This window comes from Erigeron canadensis, chromosome 5, assembly GCF_010389155.1.
Source record: "Erigeron canadensis isolate Cc75 chromosome 5, C_canadensis_v1, whole genome shotgun sequence".
Lineage (NCBI taxonomy): Eukaryota > Viridiplantae > Streptophyta > Magnoliopsida > Asterales > Asteraceae > Erigeron > Erigeron canadensis.
The window spans coordinates 39,889,529-39,902,846 of NC_057765.1; the positions used below are offsets into that span (position 1 = coordinate 39,889,529).

A 13,318-nucleotide genomic window follows, 5' to 3' on the forward strand; every position below is an offset into this window, starting at 1 on the left:
TCTCTCTCCTCCATAAATCATTTATTCCTCCAATTCATTCAAAATCTTTTATCTCAAAAACCGTACATCGATAAATTATATGGGTGTTCTTAAAATTTTATGCTCTTTCATTAGAGATGTCATTCGATATACTTTCGACGAATTTTTAAATCCGAGGGCGGAGTCCGTACGACTAAGGCATTTGGCTATCACACTCTATGACCTATTACCCTCATCATCTCACCGCCGCAACGCGCGGGTACTTGCTCTCATTTACTTTTAATGACATTCTATATGATTTCACAATACGTGATTGGAACTTCAGGGACTAATGTTGCAAACATTAAACATTAGGGTTAGATATGATAGTTCTTTAATCATAAATAGATACTAATAGCTTTTGCTTTAACCTCCTAATCTGAGCCTAACCTCTTATCAAATTCGTGTATGTTTTTTCTCTTTGATTTTCGACATCACTCCAGCCGAAATATTCATCTTATCATCACTCTGGTTTTGGGGACTCAAAATCAATGACAACTATACTTAATGTTCTTACCAGTTCTACAAAATCGTCGGGTATGTATTATCATTGGATTCGAATCATGTTTAAACTAACATGAGTTCGTCATGGGCATCATACAATTTGATATGAAAGTTGCGTGATCACACTGCTAAATATATAGGTCATGCTTTTCCTTTGAGGCCATCGACATGCATTGTCGATCTAAGTCCTTTGACTATTAGGTTGAACATTTTCGTCACTCGGTCAATAACCCATAAAAGGGGCTGTGAGCCTGTGAGGAGCAAGGTGGGAAGCCTTTCGTAGGGTGAAGGGAGGGTAGCATGCACCGTGGGCCTGCAGCTCTGACTCATGCATACCGCATGCTCTAATAATTTGGCCTAGTATGCTTTTATCTCGTGTTGAATATTTAGGCTTTCAAATATCAAAAGGAGAAGCAAAAGCAGACTACAAGTTTTAAAAGGAAAAGGCTTGCTTTACGTTCCAAATTAAGTTCCATATCTCGATCAAAAAGAAAAGTCGAAAAAGACGAAGAACAAAAAAAAAAAAAACTAAATAAACAAAAAAACAAAAGCTTCACCCACACTCAAATAGATAAATAATATCAGTTCCAATCCACCAAAGATTTTGTATTAACATGAAGAAGAAAAAGGTCAATCCCTTCCCAAAACAAGGGTAAACATGTCATTACACCACCCCTAAGTAAAACTTACATAAATTAACCAACCAACCAATTTCACCAAAAGTATTGCAAAGAATGCTTTCATTAAACAAACAAATCAAGCCCTTTTGTTGCCTGCCATTAACTGTAATTTTCTGCATGCAAATGATCAACATTCAGCTCATAGCAAATCCCCATTGGGTATTTCTTATGCATGCTGTCAAGGGCAAATTGTACACTAGTCTTGATTCTTGAATACAATCAAGCAGCGTTATATTTTTCTTCTAGAACAGAGCCTTCCCTGAGTGCAATTTGGGCTTCATTTTCCCTTCCCAATGCAAATAATGCCGCAGCTTGTAAATAGGATGCGATATGCCAGATAGGGGATATTACTTGTGCTTGTACAGCATCATTGAGTGCTTCTTGTGGTGTATCGCTCATAAGATGTGCCAAACTTCGGCGTGCAAATACCGTTGGTGAGACCATCGTTCCAACTTCAATAAACTGCACCCCATAAAAAAAAAAAAAAAATTAAAAATGTGGTTTTTATTTGAATCGTGGTAGACCTTAGTTCCAAAATATCTTGATTCTTGAGCCTAAACTCACAAAAAAGTTCACATATGGGACCATGGGTGTTTAGCATGGGGGGTAAAATGGAAATCTTCGGTAACATATCAAAATTATTTCAACGGGTTTGGCTTTGTCCGCCAAAACCTTCTATATCTATCTCAAAAAATTATTAGTATGATACTTTATATTTATATAACAAAACTACTACATGTAAATAAATGATCCATTTTTTTTAGTTGAGAAATTAAATTAGATCAGAAATGCTTAGGCAAAAGGCTACTGAAAATTGGCAGACCCGTTTGCTTTGAACATGAATTGTAATTTTAGACTTGGCCCAAATTTTACATGTATGGTGGTTAATTTTCTGCATGTAGTGGTTATGCACCTTCTCCGTTTATCTTTGTCTTTGTGACAACCAGAAGCATCAAACCAAAAGAAATCTATCTTGTAGTCCGAGACATCAGCCTATTGGAGCATCAATCATACATGTCCCACATTGTAGTAATTTCAACTAAACAAAATAGTATTGCTACTTAACCCCCTTTTTAAACATGGTTAACTCATCAAACACAAAGACATATGTTAAATACAGAGTTTTTAAACAAGGAGACAAACCTGTGTATAAAAGTCTATTGCAGCTTTGAACTCTTTATGGCGAAAAGCAGAGTCCCCTTTCTTCTTAGAATTCAACGTATCATGTATCTGATTAGTCCACATCCCAAAAGAGAGCTGCAAGCCATAGAAACAATCAACAAACATGTGCAACTTCAAAAAATCAAACAGTCATCTCCTAATACAGAAAGTCAACACATAACAAAACACCATTAACAAACCTCAGTTGCAGCACCCTCGTCATCTTTGTAGCCTAACTTTTCCATGACTCCATGTATATAGGTTAAATCCATTCTTACACAGGCTTCTCCAAGTGGCGTTAGAGGCATATCTGAACCACCTTGTGGTATACCCATTAACACATGAGATGGCACCTGAAATTGGAACGTACTATAAACATAAACGAGTTTAACAAGTTCAACCTACTTGGAGGTGACAACTCACAAGTTTATAGCTTGAATATAGATGTAAAGAATATTGGGTACATGGGGGTCGTCAGGTATGTTATTTGTTCTAGGCTTTGAAAGTAATTCTGGATGAATAAAAAAAACAGAGATTCAACAGTAACAAGAAGGGTTGTAAGAGAAAATGTCTAGATTTGCTTGCATTACTTTACCGTGTGATATAATTAGCTCTTTCAGAGTATGGAGATTTCTAATTAAGTACCTCATATTTAATATGACCAATTTTTTTTATTCATATATTGTTTAGAATATATCCTCATATTCTTCAACTAAAATTATATTAGATATTTCAAAAAAAAAAGATCCTATGATTTAACACTGTTTTTCCTAGTAGTATCATTTAGAATACAAAATGTGGTTAAATATCAGCAGAAAAAAGTAAAGATGAGGTTCACAATTGTGTTGAAAAGTAACTTCACTTTTTCCTCTAATCATAATTCGTAAGTTTTGCTGCAGGGTTGCAGCTAGCCAACTAGTTCAAAGCTAAACCACTATATCCAAACACTCAAAACGAAATATTGCAACTACAAGACATGATAATCATATAATTAGTTTCACATACAAATCCAAAACCTGCTTGTGGTTTTTTATGATGTATAAATAAGTGATTATAATGCATTGTGTGAACTTTTTTTTTTTGAGTTATGGTAAACCCTGGAGAAAGATCCCAAATCGGTTACTATCTGTAGAGTTGTAGACTCTTCTAAGTATAAAAATTGAGGTTTGTGTGATCTTATGATAAAAAAACATATTACCTCAGTTTCCTTTTGTACAGGAATCAAAGCAGAAACCAATGACCTTGGATTTGGGCGCTCACGTGGCTCATATTGCAAACATCTTGAGGCTAAGCGTACTAATTCAGTTCCATCATCATTGGAGAATTGACCTTCCAAGCATGAGTCAGTGAGCATTTGAAGATTTCTGTCTCTTATCAGATCAAGGGCCTGATAAACTCAAAACAAATTTTCTGAGTATTAGATATGCAGTTTGTGTTTCATGTAAATACATAGTGTACTATTTAACTGCAGGCCCGGCTTTATGAGATTTTGTATTGTTGTTAATGTTTAAGATCCCTTTCAATTATGATAAACAAAGAGATATTCTAATGATATGAACAAATAAATAGGGAGTAATTTATCCTCAAAAAAATTTCCAACTTGGTATAATGCACATATTCAAAGTGAGGGCACATACATGGCTAGGCGGAATATGCTTCCCACTTAGAAGGTCAAGCAAAAGGGTACCAAAACTGTACATTACACTCTCCGGCGTTACCCTCCCTACACAAATTCAAGAAAAATGAACTGTTAGAAAACGATATGAAAAACTTAAGATCACGTTATACCAATTTCAAACCGACCCGCCCAAGTTGACACATCTATTAAAAACTATTCCGTCGGGACAATTGGACAAAGTAGTGTTCATTCAACTGGTCTTACATGATTTCCATAAAATCAAAGAATTTTTTTTTTTCACGTCTCCCACCTATTAGGACTGTGATTTATATATGTGCCATGAGAAGTTAAGTTAATACCAGTCCTCAGATATTCTGGAGGGGTAAATGCCAAATTTGTACTGTAACTCTTTCCATCCCTGCTGTTCTTCATCAACCCAAAGCAAGAAAGTCTTGGATTTGCATCCTACAAAGTTTCCCAGAAAACAGCACGCATGAAATTATAGGTGTTAGAAAATATGAGAGATAGCCGAACAAAAGCAACATGCATTAAAAACTGACTCAAGGAGGGCTCAAACCAAAGGGCCGTATGGATGCATACGGGACGGTTGTTTAACCGAAAAATAATTTGTCAAAATATATTTTTTTACTTTGTTTATGAATAACTAGCAAAAAAGTACGATAACAAAAGAGAGAGAGATATATATGAATTTTGAATAAATAAAAGGTTTTAAAAATACATCATGCAAGACTGCAAGGCTTTTGACCTGTTAAACCATTACTAGTTTCCTTTTTCCTTCTATTTTTCGAATTATAACCATTTCAAACATAACTCAGATCAACCCAACAAAAAGAAAAGGATAGAAATGTACTTCATCAAAGACTACTCTATAGGCGTTAAGATCATGATAAAGAGCACGTCCTCTGCTTGTACAATACTCTAAAGCTTCTGCAAGATATAACGCCACCCGTAGTCGCATGGCCCATTTCATAGGTTGTGTTTCCCCTATTTCAAGAGGCAAAATTGATCAAAACTATCACTTGAAATGTCGTCCATTGTGATAATAAAAAATACAAACCATTGTGTTAGCTTACAATGAAATAGGTGTTTTGCAAGAGTTTCATGTGGCATAAATTCAGCAACAAGTAATCTTTCATCACCTTCACAACAACAACCAAGCAGATTGGCTAATCTAGGGTTTCGAAGCTGGCCAACCGCTCTTGCTTCTTCCTGTCATAATATAACACAAAATCGAATAATTTGAAATATATAGAGCTTAACCATATAGAGGAAAAACTAAAAAACACGAAGCACTAATGAGCATGCATTTCTACTTCGAGTGATTAACTTTTCCAGCTTATTATACGGTTTGATTATTATGCAAATAAAACAAATATCCTGTAGAATAGCAAAAGAAACATGTCCAAAGGATAATTTTGGACAAAGAATAAAAGCTTAATAACAAAAAAACAATTTGTCCCCTTATCCTTATAAAGAAATTGATTATTGTGACGAAAAACTCATTATCAGATGATGTAAAAATTTTCTCCCAACTTGCTTTTCCCACACCGGCTCCCTGCCGGAGTACACATATATGATTATTTCAACCTTGAATTATCAAAATTGATAATAAGTTTACACATCCAAAATCCCTAAATTGCATGAATTCTGCACTCTGCACTCTGCAGCACATACAATGATAATTGATAACTACCAACCATCTAACTATCAAGAGTATTACAATGTTCTAGCAAATTTGGCCGTCTACAGTCTACATCGTATAGATTACACAATTAAATGGACACAAAAAAAACGTAGAATGAAATTATATTTTATATATATATATATATATATATGATTACCATAAACTGCCTTGAATCAGGCCAGGCAGATCTATTAAACCGTTTGACAGCAATGCGCCTCTGGTTTGCTAGCTTCCCTTTGTACACAACATTTGGAGCTTTCTCCCCATGTTCAGAAACAATATTCTCAACCGCAAATCCAGAAGTAGCTGTCCTAAGTTGTTCAACGGAGAATTCACGAAATGCCGGCAAATCACTTGCTTCACCCGGCTCATTTTCTGTCAAAAAATATATAAACAATATTGAGCACATTTGACAGTGACAATATTTATCAGTTTATACTTAATCTCAAACACATCTAATTGGTACAGAATTTTAGTTACAAGGATGGGTCAAAATTTGCTAAATAAATGAGTCGCCCTCCTACATTTGTTCATTCAAAACTAGATAAATATTGCAATGCTATATTGTTTAATCATACTTATCACACATTTTAGCTAAAGTATGTTTAAAATTTGACAAAAAGTGCAATCCGGCAACCCACCCGAACCATACCCAAAGTGCTTGTTTCCCCGTAACCATTTTAACATGTTTATCGAACCCACCCAATTTGCCAACTCTAACCACATTGCACGAAACTATTTACTAATAACATAGTGAGCAATTTACGAACCAATGTTGCCAGCTTGAGCTACGGCTCCATCTTGTACAGTATCACAACACGAGCACAGTCTAGAGAATTCACAGCCCATTATTCCAATATATAGCTGTCGTTAGTTGAATTCTACTTGAAATCTTTGTGATCAATATAAGTTGTTATGATAAAGCTTCACAAATAACCCAGCTTCTTAGGGACTGAAAACTTCACTTATCACCACCATTGAAGATCAAAACACCTGTAAAATGCATTGAAATTCGAATCAGATCCAACTGATACTGGTCATATATCACAAATCTTGGAATTTGCTATATTGCAGCAGATAGTAAATATTAAACAAATAAGTTTTCAAATGTTGCAAAGATCAAAGCTTTTTCCTACTTAAAACCTCCAAAGTAACTGCAATTTGCATTCACTATAGCAGCTGCATAATCACAGCCAACACATCTACAACTTTCGTTAATCTCGATGCCATAATAGACCTTCTACTAGCAACAATCAGCAAGCTTCACTTAAAAAAACTTGACTTCAAAGTTTAAGGAGCGTAACACCCAAAGGTTGTCAAAGTAGTTATCAAAATGTAGTTCAAAAACTCGGGGAATTAGTTAGAAGACACCACATTACTCCCAAAACAAGTTTGTGAACATATGTCTTTAAATACTCCTAAGCTTGAAAACATTCAAAACATATTAATTTAGATATATCAAAATAACCAAGCTTTTTTCTACTCTAACCATTCAAGGGAACACCAATTTACATTTACCATCGGGCGAAATCTCAACCAATGTACCTATAAATTTCATTAATTTGATAACATTTAGAGGTTATCAGTAACCTGCAGCTACAAGACACCTTATTAGGGCTTCAAAGTTTACAAAGGGGGTGTTTGGCTTAGCTTATTTTCAATCTTATTTGCTTATTTGAGTTTGGCTTATCTTTGATAAGTCCTGGATTTGCGGCTTATATTTGTATTTATGAGCTAATTTTGCAATTACATGTCATGATAAGCTTATAAGTCCAAAAATAAGTCCCAAAAAATGAACTGAATGCAAGTAAGCCAAAATAGTTAAGCCAAACACCCCCAAAACACATTTCTAAAAAACTCCGAAATCGAGAAAGATTCAAAAATATACACAAACTACTAAAGTTAGCAAAAAGATTCAACTATCAAAACTTTTTCTAACTTACACTCTCCAAATCATCACCACTTATAAATCTACTACATCCCATATGCACGTATTTCAACTAAACTTATTGATCTAAAAAATCTCAAAAACAATTAACTAACATCAATAAATGCAAAATGCCCATCAACTAAATCTTGAAAATACAAACAATCAGCAAACTATAACTTCTTCAAGATTCTAATTATTAGGGCTAAAAACATCAACCCCATATCAGCCATTAACTTTAACTTCAGCTTAAACAGACAAAAAAAAAAAAAAAAGTCAAAACACAAACAAAAGTGATAGAAATGAAACCTTTCTAGCTCCAAGATATATAAAATCAGCAAGATTGATTGACCCACTTGAGTTTTCAGTCAAAGACTTAAAAAGGACAGCTGGGTTTGTTTCAAGATTCTTTCTTTTTCTCTCTTTCAAGGATCAAGAGAAAGAAATGTTTAGTTGATATGAAATCTTGAAAATATATTAGATATAGATACAATTATATGTATGTATAAATTTATTTATGATAAGTATATGTATATAGATCTCTTTGGCATTCCAAGTGTGCACACGATTTACTCTTTACTCTTTCTGGTTTTTTCAACTTTCCACCGACAATAAAAAAAAGTTTTTGGTAAAAAAGGTATGTATTATTTATTTTATTTTACTACCAATTGTCTTGTTTGACCATCCCATTAGCCACTAACCAATAGGATAATTACTTTGTTAAAATATGTAATTAGAGACAAAAAGTACATATTTTTATGTACCATGCAATTTGTATCTATATGGGAGTTAAAAAATAACTACTTAATTACTAGGGAAACAAGTTAAATTGTTGTAATTAAGAAATAAATTAAACAAAGTACTTTTGCTAATGCAATTGATTAATGAGTGGATAGAATATAATCTAATTTTAAATTCATGTTAACAGTGCTTTTATCAAAACACTACTTTTCATAACATTTTCAAAATAGAAGTATTGTGGTACCTAAAGTAGAATTGAAATACAATCATTATAAAGTATGGAGATAATGTATGTTTGACCGAAAATTATAATCTATATTATCTAATACTCGTAAAACAAAATGTTTTTTTTTCTTTAAACTTTCTACTTTTGAAAAACGAAAAATATTGTTCTCCTTTATTCACTAATTTGAACATTTCCATATAATATTTTTATAATACCCTCAATGAAATAAATTAGAGTATAGATCTCCTAACACTTAATAACTATAATACCACCTTTAACACAAACTACTTTTACATTCACCACCAATGTTGCTCTCATCACCATCCCTACCGCCGCCCCCACCACCACCTCCGCCATCACTACCCTACCGTCGGTCCGCCGCCAAGGGCGTAGCTACATAGGGGCCGGGAGGGGCGCCTGACCCCCCGAAATTTTTTTTGCGATGTAGGGGGTATATTATTTTCGTGTAGAAAAATTTCGATATACTTAGTTTCGCCCTCCTATTTTAATTGTGAAATAGCATTAGAAAAAAAAATTTAGATCCCGACCCCCACTCAAAAATTTATGGCTTCGCCATTGTCCGCCGCATTGCGCGGATATAAGACTAGTTTTTTTGTTAACATAAATAAGCAAAATACAAGACAATATTTACTACATTCATTATAAAGGTTGTTTTAGAGTGTTTATTTTGTTCCAATTTTAATTCTTAGTTTTTTTCTAAAAAAATGTTTAAATTAGTTTTTTAGAACATTGTAAAAATGCAACAAGAATTTTTATAAGCTAAATCACATATAATTTATCACTGACGTACTAACATTAAATCTGGTAATCGAAAAGAATATATCTAAAAAAAATCAAGTTTTAGTGTGTATGAAAGTATTTTCATTGCCTTTTTTTAAGACTGTGTTGTCTTCAATATTCTAAAATTCTTAAAAACTTCAAGCCAACTTACTATTAACCTACCAACTCTTCTTATAACTTCCTATTAAAAATCTATATTATAATTTTTTAGAATTTACATAAACAGATAAACTCATCCCCATCTATATTATAATTTTTTAGAATTTACATAAACAGATAAACTCATCCCCATCGTTAGTATATATAAAGATCTCATGTGAAATTGTGTGTTTTAATATTGTTTAGACTTTATATGTCGAACCATTTTTTTTCTTTGTTGTATTTAAAACAAACACCAACCTTTTAAATTGACTTTTATTTAAAAGTTTTTAAAACAAGTGAAAATGAAAAAGAAAATATATGTAAATCTCACACCTTCGAAATTCTGATTCCAAAATATCCAACTTGGCAACTAAAATCGTTTGTCTTTTAGGACATCTAGAACCTCAGTCAATACTCAATACTTACTAATATAAACGAGCATAGTACCCGCGCAATACGGCGACGAGCCAGCGATGACGGTGGTGTGATGGATGGTGATGATGGTGGCAACATCAATTGGTGTAGGTAAAATGTATTTAATTTAAAGAGGGTTAGTAGACATCAATTGGTGTAGGTAAATGTATTTAATTTAAAGAGGGTTAGTAGAGATATTTTATAATATAATGAACTAATAGTGTAATTTAATATTAATGGTTGATGATGATTTAATTCATTAAGGATAAAAAGGTAATTTCGTATGTCTCAAAAATGTAAACTTTTCAATATGGGATATAATTTTTATATAGTAGGATAGATAAAGTAAATTTAAAAAACATAACTTTAGCCCAATAGCCCGTGTGCGATTAAAAATAAATAAAAATTTCAAGTTAAAGTGAAAATGTGTGTAGCCAGGTTGTGAGTTTCATCTTGTTGCTCTAAAAATGAGAGATTTTAATAATAAATAAATTGGAAAATGGCTAGAGTAAAGTAACATGAAAGACAAAAAAACTTTACTTTCCTTCACATTTTGAATATGGAATTAATATAAAGGTAAATGACTAAATAGGTCATACCGTCATACCATATAAAATAGCATTCTCTCTCTCTCTCTCTTTTTTTTTTAATTGTTTAAAAAACAAAAACGTTCCATATATTTTTATCTACTTTTTGATTTTTTTTTTAATTAATAATTAAATTAAGACTCACAACAAGATATCGATTACGTATAAACTTTACACAATTTATTATGTTAGTAAATGACTTCTTGTCATTAGACTATTGTTATTTGGGTTACATGTCATTTTAGATTATATACTTGAGAATAAAGTCAAGTACATTAAAAAATCATTTGTCTAGTAATATATCCCGGTATCCTTGTGTAAGTATATATAATGAAGGCCAGTATGGATTGTTGTATAAAATCATCAAAGCTTATACTAATTTCTCAATTGTAGAACTCAACATTTTTGAACTTTTCAGAAATATTAACTTGCAATAATTTTTTGATAGGGAACTCTAGAAAATCAAAACCTTATGAAATGCATAATAACAACTACGATACAATAAGTGAAATGCGAAATTTTTTTTGAAACGGGTGTATTTCAAGGGTGTTTTGTCAAACAAGTTTTCGAAAAAAAAAAAGTTATAAAACCAGTTAATCCGGTATTTGAAATACCGGATTCAAATTTCTCCCTCGAATCCGGTATTTGAAATACCGGTTTCAAAAAAGCAACTTTGAATCCGGTATTTCAAATACCGGATTCAGACTTGATGTGACTTGATGTGACTGGGACACAGGTTGCTACAGTGGTCGATGGCACGTTTTTTGAAACCGGATTTTCAAATACCAGTTTCAACAATTACGAGTTTTTAGAATATTTGTTATTGCAGATTTAAAACCAGGGAAATATCTATGCTTTGGTTCAGACACTTTGAGTGTGTATCGTGAGAGGTTGGACAAAATAATCCGAATGCACACACAATACGAAGGAAAGTATATTCTTCGATGCATATATGAGACTATGAGTTCATACATAAATTGTCTTATGTTACATACTTACATTTATAGCATTGGGGTTATGTGAAATCTTGCAGGCAAGATTTCAAAACTCATTAATAGTGGTATTCACTCAAACGTCTAGTATTTCTTCCAAAATAATGAAAATGCTTTAGTTCCTCACATTTCCAATCTTTATCCTTTTTGTAGCATCTTTACCGAATGTTCGCATCAGAATAGGGGGATAGTCAAATGTGTGTTTTGGGTAGAAGATAATGTTCAGATTATTCTAATCCTAATATCTGACACTGTACTAATTATATAAATAACAGTTAAAATGTTGACTTCCAATTTTACTCGTAATTGTTGAAACCGGTATTTGAAAACCCGGTTTCAAAAAATGTGCCATCGACCACTGTAGCAACCTGTGTCCCAGTCACATCAAGTCACATCAAGTCTGAATCCGGTATTTGAAATACCGGATTCAAAGTTGCTTTTTTGAAACCGGTATTTCAAATACCGGATTCGAGGGAGAAATTTGAATCCGGTATTTCAAATACCGGATTAACTGGTTTTATAATTTTTTTTTTTCGAAAACTTGTTTGACAAAACACCCTTGAAATACACCCGTTTCAAAAAAAAATTCGTGAAATGCAGCAAAAGATGTTAATTAGCATGATGTATGACTAGTGAATATAGTATTTGTGTTTAGTACATATATGATGTTCTTAGAAAAATTGTGTTGTGAAATCAAATGAGAAAAGTCGGTTCAATTGTTTAAACAACTTAATGAAAAAAGTCAATAAATGGGTTAAAGCATATATATCGTCTAGAGCAAAGTGGAATGAACTTAAGGATATATATATACTGAGAATGATGCTCATAAAATTTATAAGGCAAATATGGGAGGAAGTTATATATGACCTTGTTGTTTGTAATGAAGTTATGTATAAACACCTGAAGTGGATTTCTCAATATATAGATCGTGACATAACACGTTCCAGTCCCGTAATTGTAGTGTAAGAAGTGGTGTTAACACGAAAAAATCAAGCACGTCCGAAGAAGGGGACTACTCCAACCCATAAACACGCAATACTGGTACGCATCAATTCAACGTCCGAAAGGTAGAAATATATGCGGCTAAAAGGCCGAGGAGAGAAAGACAAGGCAGCTAATGATATTGTTTTTCTTTCTCATATATAGTTTTAAAAAAAACTTTCTCCAAACTATTTTGTTTCCTCGTATAAAAACTTAAAAGTCAAGTAGTACGTACCTGTTTCACGATAAGTATGTACATTGCACTACGCGATCATCCTAAAGTACATTGTTCTGATTGTTAGTGGACGAAGATCGAAGAAGCTCGTTAAGTGAATGGCTTGCTCCTTGCGTTAATCTAGCCACTGAGCATGGCTATTTCACACGGCCTCATCAAATTATCATGAACTTATATGCGCAGGTGTAGAGCGTCTGAGAGAGATGATAATTTGTAGAACAAGTATGTCTACAATAAATAATTGCACATAATTATCGCTGTTTAGAATGTAGTTTTCAATACTTGTTTCTCCCATTTTATTAGCCCTATTTTAACCCGAGTGACTTAACATCAATGAACAAATAACAGTAGATTTATGTTTGATGTTCATAACTATTAGTCAAGCCATCTTGTCCTGCAAATGTACTTACTTTCCCTACCTAGCATAACAATCCAACCACTTCATCGTTCCTGTATCCTAAATTTGTGACATTTCATCGGTTTTGATATATATATACATATATTTTGTATTCGGCATGTCATTTGTTTATGTTGTAGTAATATAGGTATCGGTTCTGCATACATTGTGGTGGTAGTGATAATTGTAG

General features: G+C 33.0%; 1 protein-coding gene across 1 annotated transcript; it reads right to left on the bottom strand.

Moving 5' to 3' along the window:
• Positions 1–1,103: 1,103 nt before the first annotated feature.
• LOC122599553 (serine/threonine-protein kinase BSK7) lies at positions 1,104–8,114 on the bottom strand. The gene is made up of 11 exons (XM_043772077.1): positions 7,923–8,114; positions 6,457–6,679; positions 5,844–6,061; positions 5,076–5,211; positions 4,853–4,986; positions 4,341–4,446; positions 4,001–4,086; positions 3,562–3,750; positions 2,564–2,716; positions 2,346–2,459; positions 1,104–1,664 (listed from the first exon to the last, which is right to left on the bottom strand). Exons 2-11 carry the CDS (start codon positions 6,533–6,535, stop codon positions 1,422–1,424), a joined length of 1,458 nt encoding a protein of 485 aa, XP_043628012.1. The 5' UTR covers positions 6,536–6,679; positions 7,923–8,114; the 3' UTR covers positions 1,104–1,421.
• Between the last annotated feature and the right edge of the window lie 5,204 nt (positions 8,115–13,318).

Coding starts and splice junctions, on each gene's coding strand:
- LOC122599553 (XM_043772077.1), bottom strand. CDS start 6,535: ATGGGCTGTGAATTCTCTAGACTGTGCTCGTGTTGTGATACTGTACAA. Junction 6,062..6,456: donor AGCTCAAGCTGGCAACATTG/GTTCGTAAATTG, acceptor ATTTTTTGACAG/AAAATGAGCCGGGTGAAGCA. Junction 2,460..2,563: donor ACGAGGGTGCTGCAACTGAG/GTTTGTTAATGG, acceptor TATGGCTTGCAG/CTCTCTTTTGGGATGTGGAC.